The sequence below is a fragment of the Ictidomys tridecemlineatus genome, chromosome X (assembly GCF_052094955.1).
Source record: "Ictidomys tridecemlineatus isolate mIctTri1 chromosome X, mIctTri1.hap1, whole genome shotgun sequence".
Classification (NCBI taxonomy): Eukaryota; Metazoa; Chordata; class Mammalia; order Rodentia; family Sciuridae; genus Ictidomys; species Ictidomys tridecemlineatus.
In genome coordinates this window covers 2,153,538-2,170,717 of record NC_135493.1, presented here as the reverse complement: position 1 = coordinate 2,170,717, position 17,180 = coordinate 2,153,538, and the positions used below count along the sequence as shown (strand labels likewise).

The 17,180-nt window shown below is 55.2% G+C and overlaps 1 protein-coding gene across 1 annotated transcript; it reads left to right on the top strand.

Moving 5' to 3' along the window:
• The first annotated feature begins 4,729 nt into the window (after positions 1 to 4,729).
• Positions 4,730 to 10,705, top strand: LOC144371679 (extracellular matrix protein 2-like). The gene is made up of 7 exons (XM_078034170.1): positions 4,730 to 4,859; positions 5,110 to 5,225; positions 5,575 to 5,707; positions 5,850 to 5,947; positions 6,516 to 6,622; positions 8,771 to 9,011; positions 10,574 to 10,705. Exons 1-7 carry the CDS (start codon positions 4,730 to 4,732, stop codon positions 10,703 to 10,705), a joined length of 957 nt encoding a protein of 318 aa, XP_077890296.1.
• The last annotated feature ends 6,475 nt before the right edge of the window (positions 10,706 to 17,180 follow it).

Genomic DNA, 17,180 nt, shown 5'->3' with positions numbered 1-17,180 from the left:
CCTAGTTCCTGGAAAATCCCAATGCCCCTCCCACCCTCTGCTCCAGACACCGGCTCCAGGATCAGTGCTGGCCTGGGGCCCTGCCTGGCTCAATGGAGTCCTTCCGCAAGTGAGCTCTTGGGGAGAAGCGAGCTGAAAAGGGAGGGCAAGACAGAAACTTGCTGGGAACCTCTGTTCTGTTAAGGCCCCCCATGCCCTACAGGCTGGCTTTGCTCTGCGGGGCTTCCTTCAAAGTCCCAGGATGGTCAAGGTGGCAGGGCCCCCTGAGACCAGAGTAGGTGACAAGCATACCACTCACTTCCCATGTGCACACCTAGGTGGCCACGGGGTCCCCAATCCAGGGAAAGGGCAGCCAGGACAGGGCTCTGTGGGAGCTGGGGAACTGAGAGCACCCCAGGCTCCATCCCCTCCTGCCTAGGTGGGTAAGAGGGGGATTCCTTCTTCTTCCAAACTGGCTGTGCCAGAGAAACCTGGGAGCAGGCTTCCCCCCACCCCCAGCCCAGCTAATGGGAACCAGATGGCAGGATGTTTAGTCAGCGCCTGGGGAGCAGCGAGAACAGGGGAAATGGGTAGGGGGCCAGGATTCCAGAATCCATCCCCAGTCAGGGGGAGGGGCAGAGCCAGGGCTCCCATAGCAGGGATCTCCAGCCCCCGCCCCCAGACCACCTCTAGGCCCACCTCAAACAGGGTCCCAGCCCCTGGCTCAGGCAATAACCTGGACCCGGAGGCAGGAGGCACATGGTGACTGAGTGAGCCCCACCCCCTCCACATTTTTTCTCTGTAAAATGGGAGGTTGGTGGTGCTTAGTCTCCCAGGCTACCTGGGCAGACTTCACTCTGTCTCAGACACACCTCAGGCCTCTCTTGCCTAAGTGCTTCCCACCCCTGGCTTCAGCAATGCCCCCCCCATCAGGCAGGATGCTGGGCCTAGGCCATACTGTGTCACCCACAGGGTGCACAGTCAGACAGTGGCCTCATCCCTGGCTTCCAAGGCATTTGCTCATTCCCCAGACAGTCCTTGTTTCTGCTCTGTGTGTGGCTCAGTCCCAAATTCAGATCATAAACCAGAGCCCTGCATGGCAGGGGTGGGAGGGGCATCCATGGACCCTGCATGGCTCATACATGGCTGTCAGCTGGTGTGGGGGCTCCTCTGGGACAGCAGCTCCTACATACCCCCACCGCCTTCTACATGCAGTACATCTGCTGTTTCTCAGACCTGAGTGGGTAAATATTGAGGAACCCGATGAGTCTCCCCTTACCTCGACTCGCTCCTACACCCCTCCAGGGTCTCACATACTGCCCCCAGGCCTGAGACAGAGACTCAGACACCCAGACAGAGATGGAGGCTGTGGCCTCTGCCCCTCCCCCTCTGCCTCACCCACAATTAACTCATTTTTTCAGATTGCTTCCAAACATAAGTCAACACTGGACAGAGCTGTAGGAAAAGCTTCCTCAATTCTGGCCCCAAAGAGCAGAGCTGTGGTAAGCTCAGTGCTTCTTGCCAGCTCCTCCGCCTGCCGCCCTAGGATCCAGGACTTGGTGTGGGGCTGGGGCCTCAAGGACACCCTGGTTGGTGTCCAACCCCAGCCACTGGAGTGGAGACTGCTGGCAGCCCTCCAAGGGCTATTTCTTTGCCTCTTATTCTGTCACCTGCCCATCTACCTCCACCTAGCCCTCAGTCTAGCCTCCTTTTTGCCTGCTTCATGCCATCCTGACCCACGTGGGACCCTTTGATCCAGTGTATAGAGGAGGCACGGGAGCATCAGGGGAGTGTGTGAGGCAGTAGTCACAACTGGGACCTGGGCCTCTGGGCCAAGAAGTGTGGGGAACATAGGCAGTGCCAGGTATATGCAATTTCAATGGGCGTGCCACAAGACATACAAACTGACCCCCCCCCCCAATTTACAGAGGAGGAAATAGAGCCCAGAGGGGAGGGAATTGCCCAGAAGTAGGCAAAAAGCTAATAGAAGAACCAGGAATCGGTCCTGTCCCTAGGCAGGCCAGTGCCTAGGTAGTATGGGGGCCTTGAGGGCCAGACGGGCCATGTTCATAGCCCTCATTCTGCCCATGTGTTCTATTTCCTCTGGGATGGGGAGTCCTGCTACCTGTGGCATAAACCCATAGGATTAGTAGGTTCTGTAGAAGCCAGGACCACCATTGCCTAGGTAACCCTGTATCTGCCCTCTTTCCAGGGAACCCAGGAGGCCCCTGTGCCTCTCCTTTTCCAATGGAAGTATGACCTGGCAGCCTGTGGTGGGCATTTTGCTCTGTGATGGGCCTCAGAGGCCTGCTGTGTGTGGAAACAGAAGCTCCATTCATGGGGGCCACTGGGCCTGGGCCAGTGGGGAATCAATGCAGGTCTTATAGACTCAGGTCCAGGAAAGAATCGGTCTGTCTTTCTCCTCAGGTGAGAGCAGGGGACACAGGGGACTTGGAAGTAAGGCCTGGGGAGGTGATTGTTTGGCAGAAGGGAGTTTTCCAGGGGGAGGGCTTGGATAGGTGGGGATGACTCTCAGCGCCACAGCCAGGACCAGAAGCTCAGGGAGCAGCACTGTCACATGCCAACCAGTCATTACTCTGTGTGTCCCTGTGACTTGTCCTTCTGTGACCACCATTCTGCATCTCAATGCCCTCTACTGGCTGCAGGGCCTGCCCACAGGGGCCATGAAGGGTGTGATGCTCCTCATCCTGGCTCTTTGGTTGGGAAGGGTGCTACTCTGGAGGGGTCTTGGCCAAACAGGGGCTGAGCCTGAGAGATCCCATGGTTCCATCAACCCCTGTGGGCCTGCCTCCCCTGCAGCTGCCGCCCAGGTCCTCTACTGGTGAGTAGGTAGAAAGCTGGTCCCCCTGAGGCTGCCTAGCTGGTGCCCACCTGGCATGCTCAAGCAGGGCTGAGAGGAACCTGTAGGCCCTCAGAGAGGCCTCCCTGGCAGGCAAGAGGGGATTGCAGACTCTGGGAGGCCTTGTGCTTACTGCATAGGATGTGACAAGAAAGGGGATGGCTGGAAGAACGGATCAGGGTTTGTTGGGTAGGGAATTTATCTGGTTGCCCCAAGACCTACTGGGACCAGGAGAATTTGAGGGGGGGGAGATGAAAGGATAGGCCTGGTTGGGTGGGGTGACTGGTGCTCTCGGGCTCCAGTGACTCAAGGATGAGGGTTATGGGCACAGCCTTTGTCTCACAGGCTTGTGGTTGATGCTATGCTTTGATGTTCCTGCCACAGACCTACACACAAGGCAGGGGGGTGGTTGGGTGGGTCCAGGCCCTAGCACCATGAAGACAGAATAGTACCCCCTGCTGCTGGGCTGTAGAGACAGGAGAGGTCCCAGAAGGTATCACTCCTCCTTTTAAATGGCCAACAGTCCCTCAAGGTGGCCTCTGGGCTTGCCTAGCCCCCAACAACCTCTGCCTCCCAGCAGGTACTGGGGCTGCCACCTCCAAAAGCAAACTGTGCCACGCAGCTGCATTCCCTTCATCTTCTCAGATCCACATGTGAGGCCCCTGCTCACCACTGGGTACAGGGCAAAGGGGGCATCAAGGCAGTGCCCTGCCAACACCCCCACACACATCTTTAGGAGGTACTGAGATAAGTAAGGGGAGGTTGGAGCCAAGGTCCCCTGATCAGGTGGAGGTCCTCAGCCTGAAGCAGCTGGAGCTGTGCTAGGCCCAACCCCTATGAGCTGGGTGGTGGAAAGCCTGTGCCTCATCCCAGTGGTCTTGGAGAGCCATAGCAGAAAAGAAGTGCCTCAGTTCTGACCTGCTTGTAACATTGGGTAGCACTCTGATCTCTCTGGTGCTCCTCATGAGAAGAAAGGCAGAGGGAGGCCGAGTAGAGAGGGGGTTGATGGGCTAGCCTACCACGGATACCCCACTTGAGGGGAAGGAGGCAATACCCCTTAGCCACACCAGCCTACACTGACTCCTTCTGCAGGTCAGGCGCTACCCATCCCCAAGAATGGCAGCCCTGACAGGCCTGAAGACTGGCACATGGACTGGCTGCAGGCTTGGCCATGCCCAAAGAGAGAGCCCACAGAGCCCCCACCCAGCCCTTCACTCCGACTGGAAGGCCTCGGTCAAGCCAGGGATGACTCTGAGTAAAGGGTCAGCCCCAGTGGCTTCAGGGCAGGAGTAGGGTCAGAACAAGATGCTAGACACCAAGCAGGCTCAGCTCCAGGTTACAGCTGCCATTAGGGGTGAGAAGTTTAGGCCCTTGCAGGCCAGCAGAGCCCCTAAAATGCAAGAAGGGACAATGGCTACAGAGGAGGTCCAGTAGAGGAAGGCAGGAGGCTGGGAAGCCATGAGAAGGGAAGGAGCCTGAGGCCCAGGAGGCCTCCCAAAGGTAAGGAGTGGCCAGGACAGATGGTGCCCAGATGGGGCCTACTGGGAATGGTGGGGCCACCCAGGAGCATCCAAAGTGGCTGAGGTTTTGTCCATTCTCCACCAATCATACCACATCATCAGCCACTCAAACTCAGGGGTCAGGAGGGGAACCCTCCAATGTCATATCCCCTCTCAGCCTCAGTCACTGGCAAGACCTGCCCCTCAGTAGATCCTTGCCACTTGTGACCAGGCCAAAGTACTATCTTTTCCTCTAGGAGCCTCTCACCAATCTGGGCCAGGGGCCCAGCACCAACAGAAGGACCACAGCAGAGGCCAGGGCAGCAGCAGCAGCCCCTTGGAGACCACAAGCCATGGGCAGAAAAGGCCTGGGCTTGCAGACTTGGACACCATGAAACAGGCCATGCCCTCCCTGCCAACCTCGTGCCTCCTGGCCCAGACAGCTATAGCCTGCAACAACATCAAGATGAAGCATGTCCCTGCCCTGACTGACCCCAGTCTGACCACATTCTACCTGGCAGGTGAATGACCCCTCTTCCAGGTTTTTGAGAAGGTAAGAAGGACTCGCCTGGGTTCTTGTCCTGGTGAGTCCTAGGCCACTGTGACTGCCTCACTGCACTGGGGATAGTCCAACTCCCTGTGGGTCCTGGTTGGTGGCGAGAAGACACCCTAACCTGGGACAATCAGAAGAGTTGGCTTCTTCAAAGAAGTGGCAGGTACAGAGGGGAGGGGGCAGGGGCATGGAATGTGTCTGATCCTTTGTGTGCACAGAAAATGAAATTGCCAAGATCCCAGGCCACACATTCCTGGGGCTGCCCAACCTGGAGTGGCTGGCCCTAAGCAAGAATAAGCTGGATACCCAAGGACTGCACCCTCATGCCTTCAAGGTGCACATGACTCTTCTACCTAATCTCTGGGGTAGCCCGGTCCTAGAGACTTTCAGGTCCTGAAATATGTTCCTCTGAATTGGTCTTCTGGGTGGAGTTGCTGGGGGTCAGGTTTGGATGAGGCACTGCAGGGGTCACCCAGCATGGAAGGCTCTCATGATTGGGGTATGTAGTCTATAGCTGGGACTGTGGGGAGCAGCACAGACCCAGTGCCTCATGAAAGAGTAAACGATACCCCCAATAGGCCTGGTTCCATTGAGAACTGGGAAGCCACAGTGCAGTCAAATCTGGTGTTGTCATGTTCATCAGCACCCCAGTCCCTAGCCCAACCCTTCTCCCCTTCCCCCAGAATCTGATGTGGCTGAAGTACCTGAACCTGGACAGGAACTCACAGTCCACAGTGCCAGCTTGGCCTGACTCCCAGCAGGAGCTCCAACTCAATGACAACCTCCTACAAGGCCTGCAGCGCAGCAGTTTTCAGGGTGTGGTCAGACTCCAAGGGTGGGGCTTGAGGAGCTAGGCCTGGGAAGCTGGGAGGCTGGAAGGCTGTGAGGCTGGGAGACTGAGGAGATGTGCTGGTAAGAAAGCACCTCAGGTCACTGAGCTTGTCTGTCTGCCTTGTAGGGCTCAGCCATCTGCTGACACTGGAGGTGGAAGGAAATCAGTTGCATGATAAGGACATCTCCCCTCTGGCCTTCCAGCCTCTGCACAGCCTTCTCTACGTAAGGCTGAACAGGAACCTACTGTGGACCATCCCACCTAGCCTGCCAGCCTCCCTGCAGGTGAACTGGAGCCTCAGGATAGGGAGGTGACATCATTACAGTCAAATGACCACAGGGTCTGAAGAAGGGCATAGTGCAGCCCCTCAGGGGAATTTTTACAATGAAATTCACAGGGCTTTGGAGGCAATAGGCCTCTCCTCAGCCTGAGTTAACCTTCCGAAAGCCCAGAGTTGGCCCCCCTGGAGTGCTCTGGACATATTGAGCATCCCTAAGTAAGGCCCATATCCTCTCTAAGCCACACAGATTCCTGAAAAGGTCACTACCATTGGTGGTACTCTCTGAGGCTGTATCATGGGGACTCCCAGAATCCTTTGCATGGATATCCAGGGACCTGAGAGTAGCCAAGACGATGGCACCTAGATCCCACAGATGGGGCTGGGTGGAAGGGGGCAATGCTAGTAGGCAATGGAGACAGTCAGAACCAGAACCTGGCTGAGCCACCAGTGAGTGGCAGGTGGGCCCTCACCCTGATCTCTGGCTGCATCTTGCTACAAACCTCATTGAGGAGGTGACAGAAAGTGTGCTGAAAGGCAGCCACAGCCTCAGCATGCTGGTGTTCAACAACAACCGGCTCCAGGAGGACCAGCTGGCGCCCCGTGCTTGGATAGATCTCCCGTGAGCACTCAGAAAGGAAAGAAGGGATCAAGGAGAACCAAGTGGGGAAAGTAAAGAGGGTGGTATGGAGCCATAAAGTCCAGGAGAAGCCAGAGAAGGCCTGAGACACCAAGAGGGAAACTTGTTGCTTGGGCCTGGTCTTAGGTGGGTCGCTCAGGTCGCCTCCCTCCCTGTCCTGTAACTATCTGGTCCTCTGAATTGTTGCCAGCTTCTAAGGCTTTCCCTCCGGCTCTCCTGCCCAGACAGCGAGCCTCCCTCACAAATCCATGCCCAGATCTGCCCCAGCCGGTACCCAGGAAGACCACCAGAGGCAGTGGCAGCAGACAGAGTTGGCCTAGGGCTAATTTAGCTATGAGGTGACAAGGACAGAAGGGACATGGAAGGGAAGGGGCAGGGCAAAGAGTCTGTTTTCTTATGGCTGCCATCACAAAGCACCACAAACTGGGTGGCCTGAAACAATAGGAGTGGATTCTCTCCCTGTTCTGAAGGCCCCAAATCTGGAATCTAGGTGTTGGGGTGCTGTACTCCCTCCCAAGTCACTAGAACAAAATCCTCCCTTGCTTCTTTCAGCTTCCAGTGGCCCCCAAATTGTTCCTTGGTTTGTGGCAGCATCACTTCAGTCTCTGCCTCTGTCTTCATTCTCTTCTGTCTCTTACAAGGACACGTGTCTTTGGATTTAGGGCTCACCTGGGTAATCCAGGATGTTCTTCCTCATCTCCACATCCCTACTTTGACTATATCTACAAAGACCCTTTAGCCATATAAGGTCATAGTTACATGGTGTGGAGAGACATATCTTCTGGGAGCCACCATTCACTTCACTCACTACAAGAAATGTCTAGGATGACTCCCCAGATTTGGTGTGGACAACTGGGTAGGGGGTGCTGGCACTTACAGGCCTTTTCTAGTGACCAGAGGCTGCATGGTTAAGGAACCAGCACCTGGTCTTGGAAACAGTGGGGAAGGCCGAGAGAGGCTGAGTGCCAGGTCACAGGCTGAAGAGGGTCTGGTGACTACCAAGACAGGGTGGGGCTGGAGTGGGGAGGGGAGCTGGGGGTCCCCAGACAGTCCTACCGCCATTCCCTGAACCAGAGCCTCCCGCCCTGCATCCTCATGTTCCAGGAAAAAGTTACCAGGACGTTTGGGTTTAATTATTCCTTTTTCCTCTCCCCCTCCTGCCAAGGGGGCAAAGGAAAGCAGACAGCAGCCTGGGAGGGGCCGCCCAGCCGAGTTCCACTCCTGCTGCCTGCCTGCCTGCCGCGGGGCCTGGGCAGGGGGCTGGCGGCCAGTCAAGCCCAGGCAGCACAGCCCCAGCCTCTTCTTGACTCGTCTTTTCTCTGCTGGTGGAAGGGGAGGGAGCTACGGGTCTGTAGAAGCAAAGGCAGGGGAGCTGCCCACAGGGCTGAAGCACTCTCTGCTTCTACAAACATGCAGGATCTAGGTTTTTCTCTCTGCTGGGGCCAGGGCCTCAGGGGTCCACCATGGAGCCACAGGGGGCTCACAGTGACCCTGCAGATGGTTTCACTCTGAACTTCATCCTCAGCTTCCCTGCATCCCTATGCACCAGTGGACACTGAAGTCTACATGATCCCTCAGGGTCCTTCTGGGAGCCTGGTTTGTCTCTCCCTGTCCATCTGCCTTCTGCATGGCTGATGATAAGACTGTCTGAGGCCTGAAGAGGACAAGAGGAGAGAGGGAGGGCTCTGAGGCCTAGGATGTAGAATGGGGGTTGGGGGGTGGCAAGGCACAGAGGGAGTGGAAGGAGTGGGAGAAGAGTGTGCTGTCTCTGCAGAGGTTGGTGTTGCTAGCCCTGCAGACAGAGGAAAGCCCCACCCAGTTCCCCTCTCCCTAGGTTTTAGATGACAAAAGGTGAAACAGAAGCCACACAGGGTCAGGCCTGACTCAGAGGTTGTTTGAATCCCTGCTGTGGAGAGGTCCAGGTGGCAGCTTCCATCTAGGGTCAAATCCCCAGGATCCTTTTGGGTGTGGGCCCAGGATCCTGATTTGGAATTTTAGTCTCTGGAGCTCTTGCAGCTGGGCATGGCACATTTGAGCCACCAGCTCCCTGCACACCTGTGTCTTGCTCCACAGAAAGTTGGGGACCCCTCCACCTATCCCATAACTGGCTGGTGCACGTCCCCCCTTCAGGCCTCAGGGCCTACAGTGCTTGATGCTGCATCACAGCCTCATCAAGTGCATCTCTGGCTATATGTTTGCACACATGAAACCGGGCCTGGGGTTCCTGCACCTGTCCCACAACAGGCTTTGTGCTGATGGTGTCCATGGCATGTCCTTCCATGGCCTGCGTGCCTCTCTGGCAGAGCTGCTGCTGGATCACAACCACCTGCAGACCATCCCGCGAGGCCACCTGGGCCTCAAGGGTCTGCAGGTGCATGTGCCTGAGCCACAATAAGATCAGGTACGGTTACCTACCTGTGACTTTCTACCCGCAATCCCCACCCCCAGCCAGGGGAGGAAGAGGCGGCCTTATGCCAGGAAGCCTTTGGCCTTATGCCAAGCTACCTTTCAGCTTGGCTAGAGTGGTCTCCTCACCCACAGGCTTAGAAGCCTAGGAGAGGCTGAGGACAGGAGTAGGGTTTTCACTCCCTCCCCATAATCCATCCATCAGTCAGTCCATTTTAGTTTTCATGATTGGAGGCTATGCCCGTGACTGCCAGGCCCAGGCAGCCAAGGAAGAGGGCTGTAATAGGTGAATCTGGACAGATTTAAGCCACATGCACTGGCTCTCCAATGTCCATGAAGTCCCTGAGCCATGCCCTAGATGCTGCTTCTTTGGCAGGGGCTTCAGAGGGCCTGGTTCCCACCCGCCCTCACTAGGATCCTGCAGTCCCTTGCAACTGGCCTCCCTTGCTGTACCTGAGCAAAAGCATGAACAATGGAGGGCAGGGCTGCAGCCCAGAGTGGCAAGGGCAAGGGCTGGGGTCTAGTCTCAAGTGTTCAGCTGAGTCGAGGCCAGGAGGGAGTAGCAACTGCTGCAGTGTCAGGAGCCTGCCTGACCTTAGCCCCAGGTTTTGGTCTCTAGGCCTCCATCGTACCACTCCCCTTTCTGTGGGTCTCTCTCCTTCTCTCTCTCTCTCTCTCTCTCTCTCTCTCTCTCTCTCTCTCTCTCTCTCTCTCTCTCTCTCTCTCCCCTCTCTCCTCTCTCCTCTCTCCTCTCTCTCTTTTTATTTTAATTGTAGTTGGACACAAATACCTCTGTTTCTAGCCAATCCCTAAAAAACAAATACCAAATGTCTTCTTTGATATAATGAGAGCAACTAAGAACAGAGCAAGGAGGAAGAGCAAGAAGAAAAGATTAACATTAAACAGAGACATGAGGTGGGAGGGAAAGGGAGAGAAAAGGGAAATTGCATGGAAATGGAGGGAGACGCTCATTGTTATACAAAATTACATATAAGAGGTTGTGAGGGGAATGGGAAAATAAACAAGGAGAGAAATGAATTACAGTAGGTGGGGTAGAGAGGGAAGATGGGAGGGGAGGGGAGGGGGGATAGTAGAGGATAGGAAGGGCGGCAGAATACAACACACACTAGTATGGCAGTATGTAAAAATGTGGATGTGTAACCGATGTGATTCTGCAATCTGTATTTGGGGTAAAAATGGGAGTTCATAACCCACTACAATCCAATGTATGAAATATGATATGTCAAGAGCTTTGTAATGTTTAGAACAACCAATAAAAAAAGAAAAAAAACCAAATACCTCTGTTTTATTTATTTATTTATATGTGGTGCTGAGGATCGAACTGAGGGCCTTGCACATGCTAGGCGAGCACTCTACTGCTGAGCCACAACTCCAGCCCTCTCCTTGTCTCTTTTTGCATGGTGGTTTCCTCTGTTTTGGGGACTCTTCTCTCCCCTGATCTGCCTTGCTACCCTGTTAACAGTTATGTGCCCCTGAATTCCATCTGTGACAACGTGTGTGGCCCAGAACTCCAACCTCATCTCCTCACACCTGGAAAACAACCTCATTGATCAGCGCCGCATTACGCCCACTGCCTTCTCTTGCAGCCAGGCATCAGAGCATGGTCCTCCAGCCCCAGCAGGGGAGGAGGGCTCCTAGCCCTGCCATACCCACCTTCCTCATACATACACTGCTGATTATGTGGGGAGTCACCAAGGGCAGGCTCCACTTGATCTTTACAGACTGGGAGAAAGATCCACTTCTCATTGACTGATGGAAACCCCTTCACTTAGCAAATGTCCCAGTGGAGGGCAAGAGGTTGGGGAAGCATTGGTTTGTACTTGAACTAATAAATGAATTTCATTGAAGCCTGAGGCAGGCCTTCCTCCCTCCAAGATTTAAGCTGTAAGTGTTGGCTCTGCAGTGTCCATGGAGTTCCTGGGCCATGCACTAAATGCTGCTTCCTAGCAGCGGGTTCAGAGGACCCGCTTCCCACCCACCCTCACCAGGGTCCTGCAGTCCCTTGCAATTGTCCTTCCCACCAACTGAACCCTCTTATTCAGCAAGCATCCCTGTTCTGGGCCAGGATCCAAAGAGTGGGTTCAACTGTCATTGCAGGCTAGTGCAGAGGCCCACAACACCTGTCTTTTGTCCTAGAGGCAGTAACTACTTTGAGGAACCAACATTGCTTCTCCCTCTCCCACCATTCCAAGTCGCAGGACCCTATTTCTGTCCTCCCATGCATCTGTAACCCCACTCAGCCTGCAGTAACTCCAGCTCACAGACAAGAGGCTAAGGTGTGGACAAGTCCAGTATCTTGCCCAAGGATGTACAGCTTGCTTGCTGTGGGACCAAGTTGTGCCCCAGTGTGGCCTGGTGCCGGAGTAGTATCCATTCAGTAATTATTGGAGACAGAACCCTGAATCTATACAAGACCCAGACCTTGCCCTGGGAACTCGGTGGTCACTGCTCTCTGATTAGAATTGCCGTCTGTCTGAGCAAGGTTAGCCTGTGGTGCTAAGAACAAGAGTCTCTGACCTGAGGACAGGACTGGGCTGCTGTGCTGGATAGAGACCCCAGTCTGCAGCCCTTGAAAGCACAGAGGTGGTTGCCCTGTGCCTGTGTGAGGGGAGCCACAGGGGTGGACTTGAATCCCTGGGTCAGCTTTTACAGCTCATGATGCCAGGTGACAGGCAGTCAACTTGTGGTGGGGAAGGGACCAGTGCCTGCCTTCAGGGATGTGGATGGAGGAAGGGCACAAAGATGTGCACTGGAGGGACCACACTGCCACTGGCTCCAGCTGGGCTCTGTGCCTGGGAACTTTATCTTGCCTCTGTCCCATTCTGTGGCTGATCCGCCCCTGCCCCCGCCCCCAACCCTCTACCTCCACCCCCACAAGAGTGTTCTCAGTAAAGAAAGGGCCAGACTCTGGCAGGGGGCGGGGAAAGGCCTGGGAAGCTGGTGGAGTGTTTGCTTTGGACTCATCCCCGCATTCCTTCTCTGGGGCCTGGGCCCACAGATATGGCACTTCCTGTTTGGGCTGGGTCAGAGGTCAGCAGCCCTCAAGGCCCTGGCCCTACTTTCTCATCTCTCACGACCCCTACTCCGTGGCCTGGGGGCCCTAGCCCCTGCCGCTGTCCCTCCTGCTCCAGCCTCCTCCTACATCCCCCACCCTCTTCATAGTTCAGGCCTGGAGGCACAGGAAGTGTGGGTTGGGCAACTCCAACATCCTCTCCTCCCCATTCTTACCTCTGCTGAGCAAATGAGGCCAGGAAGACTGCTGTGTGCAGGGGCAACCTGGCCCCAGGCCCCGCTCCAGACAAGGGGGAAAGAAAGGGAGAGAGGAGCCCCTGCCAGATAGAGGAAGACAGGGGGCAGGCACTCCATGGGTGGTTCCTGGGCTGATTTCACTTCTCAGATGGCTTGTCCTTGTGGCTGCTTTCCAGTGGCAGAGCCCAGGGTGGGGAACACTCCCTCTGTGACTATCCCCATTAAGGGCAAGAGTTTAACATTCAGTAATTTTGCTAGGGGCTCTTGGGGGTCACCCCCTGGCCAAGTGAGAAACTGGACTGTCACTGACAATACAGGTCTAGGTAGTCCTCAGCCAGTTCTGTGAGCACTTGGGAGCTGGGCTGGCCCTGAGTTGGGAAGGGGAAATCAAGCCTTTATGTCCCCAGGTCATCATTAGCTAGGACACATAACTAGGGAATATGGGGTACTCTGTCCAGTCCAAGAGATTTCCCCAAGAGAACCAAGAGGTCAGTATGGGGGTGAGTCCCAGCAACTAGGGGCCAGGGGCTTCAGTCCTGTGACAACGTGGGAGATGCTAGTCTAGATGACTGGGTTCGGGTGGTGAAAAGGGAAGCATTCATCAGTACCCAGATTGAGATAGGGACACCGAGATGATGGGGCAGTGGGAGTGACGGTAAGAATAGTGGGGACAAGAAGAAGAAAGGGGTGGAAAATGGGAATGGAGAGTCATGCATTTCTTGGGATGGGGCCTGTGTCTCCTGCTGGGGACCTCAGCAGGACCTTGCATCTCCACTCCACTTCTGGCCCCAGTTGCAGAGTCCTGTAGTGAGTTCCTCTCTTATACCCTATGGCAGGGCCAGCCTTGCTTAGGTATCCTCCTCCAGAAATAGTCCCAGGAAGGAATGTCTAATGTGTTGTGCCCTATGTTTCTACCACCATGCAGTCTACACCCATAGGAGTTACCACCATGGTGGCCATACAGGGACAACCTGGGACATGCTGGTGAGAGCAGGAGATAGAAATGCATTAGGCAGACAGGGTTAAGCATTCCTTCCAGGAGTTTATGAATGGGGTACACAGGTTGTGACCAGTGACTCCATTGGAGCCAGAAGGTATGGGCAGGAACTCTGAGCCAGACCCTGAGTGAAGTGGTACATGATCCATGTCCTGTTTGGACAAGGGGCATACAAACACCAGGTGCCCTGGTGTGACTGGACTCAAAGACCAACTTCTTTAAAATCTCTAGCCCGTGGTCTTCCAGATCACCTAACTCCCCTCTAACATTATTATATAAACCCCTAGACAGCAGACACCCAGCAGCAACCCTCCTTGGGACCCCTCCTGCTGCAGGAGCTTTGCCTACTTTCTATTTCTTCAATAAATCCTGTTACTTTGCTCTCAACCTTCATGTCCATGGATCTCATTCTTCAAATTCATGAAACAAAGAACCCACAGATCCCTGTCTCTCACTGAGATGTTCAGCCTTCAGGCCAGCACTGGCCTGTGTCAGGCACCTGGACCAAAGACTGCTCCAGGTTGGAGTCATGCAGGGCTCAGGACAGGGCCAGAGCCTGACCTCTCCCTGCCCCTACCCAAGCCTCCTGGTCCTGAAGGCTATAGGCAGAGCCAGGCAGTGTTGCTGGGATCTGGCCTTAACCCAAGGGAAGAGCACAGGGTCCTGGGGTGCCTCCCAGCCTCTCTCTTTACTTGTCGGCTTTGAAGGCCATCCACAGAGGCCACGGCACAGCCCCTGTCCACTTTCCCTCCTCTGGCCACGCCCCAGACCAGGTCTCTAAAGATAGCTAGACGCTGGCCGGGCCTCCAAGGAGCCCCCTTCAGGCCCTGAAATTACAGCCCTGGTGGCCCATAGGGGAGAGACGCTGTGTGATTATGTCCTCAAGGGAAGGTCAAAAAAAGCTCCTGGCGTGGAGACTGCCAGCTTTCACCAGCCACGCCTGGGCCATCGGCACTGGGAAGCTTCCAGACACTAGAGGCTCAGCTCACTTGCACCACCTCAGCCACCTCTTGGGCATGTTGGCATGAATCTTGTCCATAACTGCCCCCCAGTCCCCACACCCAATAGGTCCTCCTGGATATCTGTTTCATGCTGCCTTGGGACTTCAGATTGTCACTCAAGGGCCACTCAGCTGGTGGCAGAGCTACCTTCTAGAGTCTGTGGGGGGTGTGGGCAGCAGGCCTGGTCACAGCCAGCAAGCTGGGAGGGAGGACCAAGCAAGGCTGTGAACTGGGATGCTCTTGGCAACATTGCTGTCTTCAATGTGTCCATGGATCTCATTCTTCAAATTCATAAGACAAAGAACCCACAGATCCCTGTCTCTTACTGAGATGTTCAGCCTTCAGGCCAGCACTGGCCTGTGTCAGACACGTGGACCAAAGACTGCTCCAGTGACCCTGATGTACCTGTGACGTGTCCCTGGCTGGGCTTTTGTCTTAGAGGCTGAGGCATGAAGTGATCCTATGGGAAGGACTCCTTGCTGGGCTGGCTTTGTAGGGGCCCATGTTAGCACAGGGTGCTAAAAGGCAGCCCCTGGACATAGCCTTTTCTGGAATCCCTCCCTGCCCCTAAGTCTACTATATACACTCATTCCACTTGGTCACCCTCTTCAGGCTTGGCTTTGTTTGTGATCTGGCAGCATGGGGTCAGGGCTACTGCACATCGGACTTGCTCACTGTGGTTCCCACTATTTCCCAGGTTTCCCCTCTATCTCTGGCCTTTCTCTTCACGCTGTCAGAAGAGATGTGAAGGAGTCATGTGGAAGGTTCAAGAAGTAGGTGGGGCCAGCTGGACATACTCAGAAAGCAGGACAGAGGGAAGCTGGGAAGAGACACAGAAGGGGATTAGCAGAGGGTCCCTGAAGCTCAGACCTGAGTGATTCTTCTTTCCAGGCTCCAGAAAATTATGGGACAAGTAGCTTTATGGGCTGGAGATCTTGTGGGGAGCTCTCTCAGCAGCTGTCACATTTGCAAGGGGCTTTCCACACAAAGGGCCTGCACCTTGGACTACCTCCCAGGCTTCCATGCCCTGTTCTCCAGGGACTCATACCAAAGCCCAACTTTTTGTTCCCAAAGGGGACCAGAAGGCTCACAGCCTTCCCTCTGGGTGCCCTGCTTCTTTCCTGGGCCTCCTCCTTCTAGCTTTGAAGTAAGGGCACAAACAGCTGCAAGCCAGCTGTGGGGGGACAGGCTGCAGCTGACGCCAGGCCCTTCTCCACACACAGGCCAAGGGGATAGCAGCTGGCTGAGATTCCCCTGCCCAGGAGAGGTAGTCTCCCCTCCTCTCAGTTCCCTTTCTCTTGGCCCTTTCTCACCCTCAGATATGGACTTTCTGCCCTTGCCTTGTCCTCCCCTTCCAGAACCTTCCCCATACTCTTCCATGAGTGTGGGTGGGCTGGGGGAGCAGTTGCCCAACAGGGCTGGAAGAACTGACTGCTCAGAGCAGGAACCTGGGGCAGGAGGGGTAGGCAGCTTTCCCTGAGAAGCCAGAGCCAGCTACCCAGGACTGCCCTCTCCACATGTCTGAGGGGCTGGGCTCCTTTTCAGGCTGAGAAGGCTGAGTCCTTGGCTCTGAGAGTGAAAAGAAGGGGCTTCCTGGGCTGATAGGCAGGCGACTGGTACCAGCAGGATGACCTGACCTTCTCTAATCCTCTGGGGAAATGTCCAGGGCTTCAGAGGGCTGTCCAGTAGTGTCCCACAGTCATACACAGGACATGCTGCAGGGTTATGGGCTCTGCCTTCCCCACCCCCCTGGCGCCCTGTCTGCCACTGGTTCCTGGGGAGCTAAGACAGCTGTGCATTTTGGCCTCCTCTGGAGCCCTGGGGGCCTCAGGAAATGCCTGCTCTTCCTTCCTGTCTTGCCCCCAACGCCTGTCCCTTCCTACTAGCCCTGGGAGGCCACAGGGCAGGAGGCTGCTTGAGGCTCCACTCCATTAGCCAGCAAGGACACACTGTTTCTTGTGCACTTCAGCTAGGATCCAGGTTGCTCCTGCATTGCAGAGAGTGGAGGCCTGGGGAGGGTAGAGGGAGGAGGAGGGGAGAGAGGCAGGCCCAAGGACCGAGGTGCTGCCTGGATGGTCTGGGAGTGGCCCCCAAATTAGAGGGCCAGGCCGAGTGACTCAGTGGGCCCTGGGCTGGGCATGCAGTTATAGCTTATTGCAGACTACAAACCACAGAAACAAGAACCTTCCAGGCACAAGAACCGTATTTACAGCAGTATTGCCCCCAACACATCCCCCAAATGTGAAGACAAGCTAGAAAGGTGAATATGTGTCCCCCATCCCCAGAAATATGCCTAGCTGAGACCTGAGGGTCAGGTCTTAAAGGGAGACAGGCCGGCCACTGGTTAGGTTTCTGTTGAACTACAGGGCGTTTTCTCTCTGCTGCTCCCCACACCCTCTGTAAGGCCATGTTCCTCTTCCCTACTGTCCCTGTCACCTCCAGGAAGCCTTCCTGAGTCTCTGGTGCTGTATGTGGCCCTGGCAAGGCCAGAAAAAAGAGTGCCCCTGTCCTTTCCTCGTGGCACACAAAGCCCAGGAGGGGGTAATGGAAGCTTCTTCCAGGACTTCCACTGCTTCCTGACCACTTTCTTCAGGGCTGTTTTACCCCCACTGGGGCTCCTGGAGGCCAAGGCTCTGAGTAACTGCTCCAAGAGTCCTAGCCCCCAGAGCGGTACAGAATGAGGCCAAGTGGTGCCATATTTGATAAAGAACTTAAGTATAAGCATCTCTGGAAGTAGGTGAATCTTATATATTTGTTTATTCTTTAAAAAAATAGCTTTATTAGCTGGGCATAGTGGCATGCTCCTATAATCCCAGGTGGATCACATTTGAAGCTAGCCTGGTCAATTTAGCCAGATCCTGTCTCC

Excerpts from the sequence above, each read along its gene's own strand:
- LOC144371679 (XM_078034170.1), top strand. The coding sequence starts at position 4,730 with ATGAAACAGGCCATGCCCTCCCTGCCAACCTCGTGCCTCCTGGCCCAG. Across the intron at positions 5,226-5,574 it reads TGCACCCTCATGCCTTCAAG|AATCTGATGTGGCTGAAGTA; the intron begins GTGCACATGACT and ends CCCTTCCCCCAG. Across the intron at positions 5,948-6,515 it reads CTCTGCACAGCCTTCTCTAC|GTGACAGAAAGTGTGCTGAA; the intron begins GTAAGGCTGAAC and ends CTCATTGAGGAG.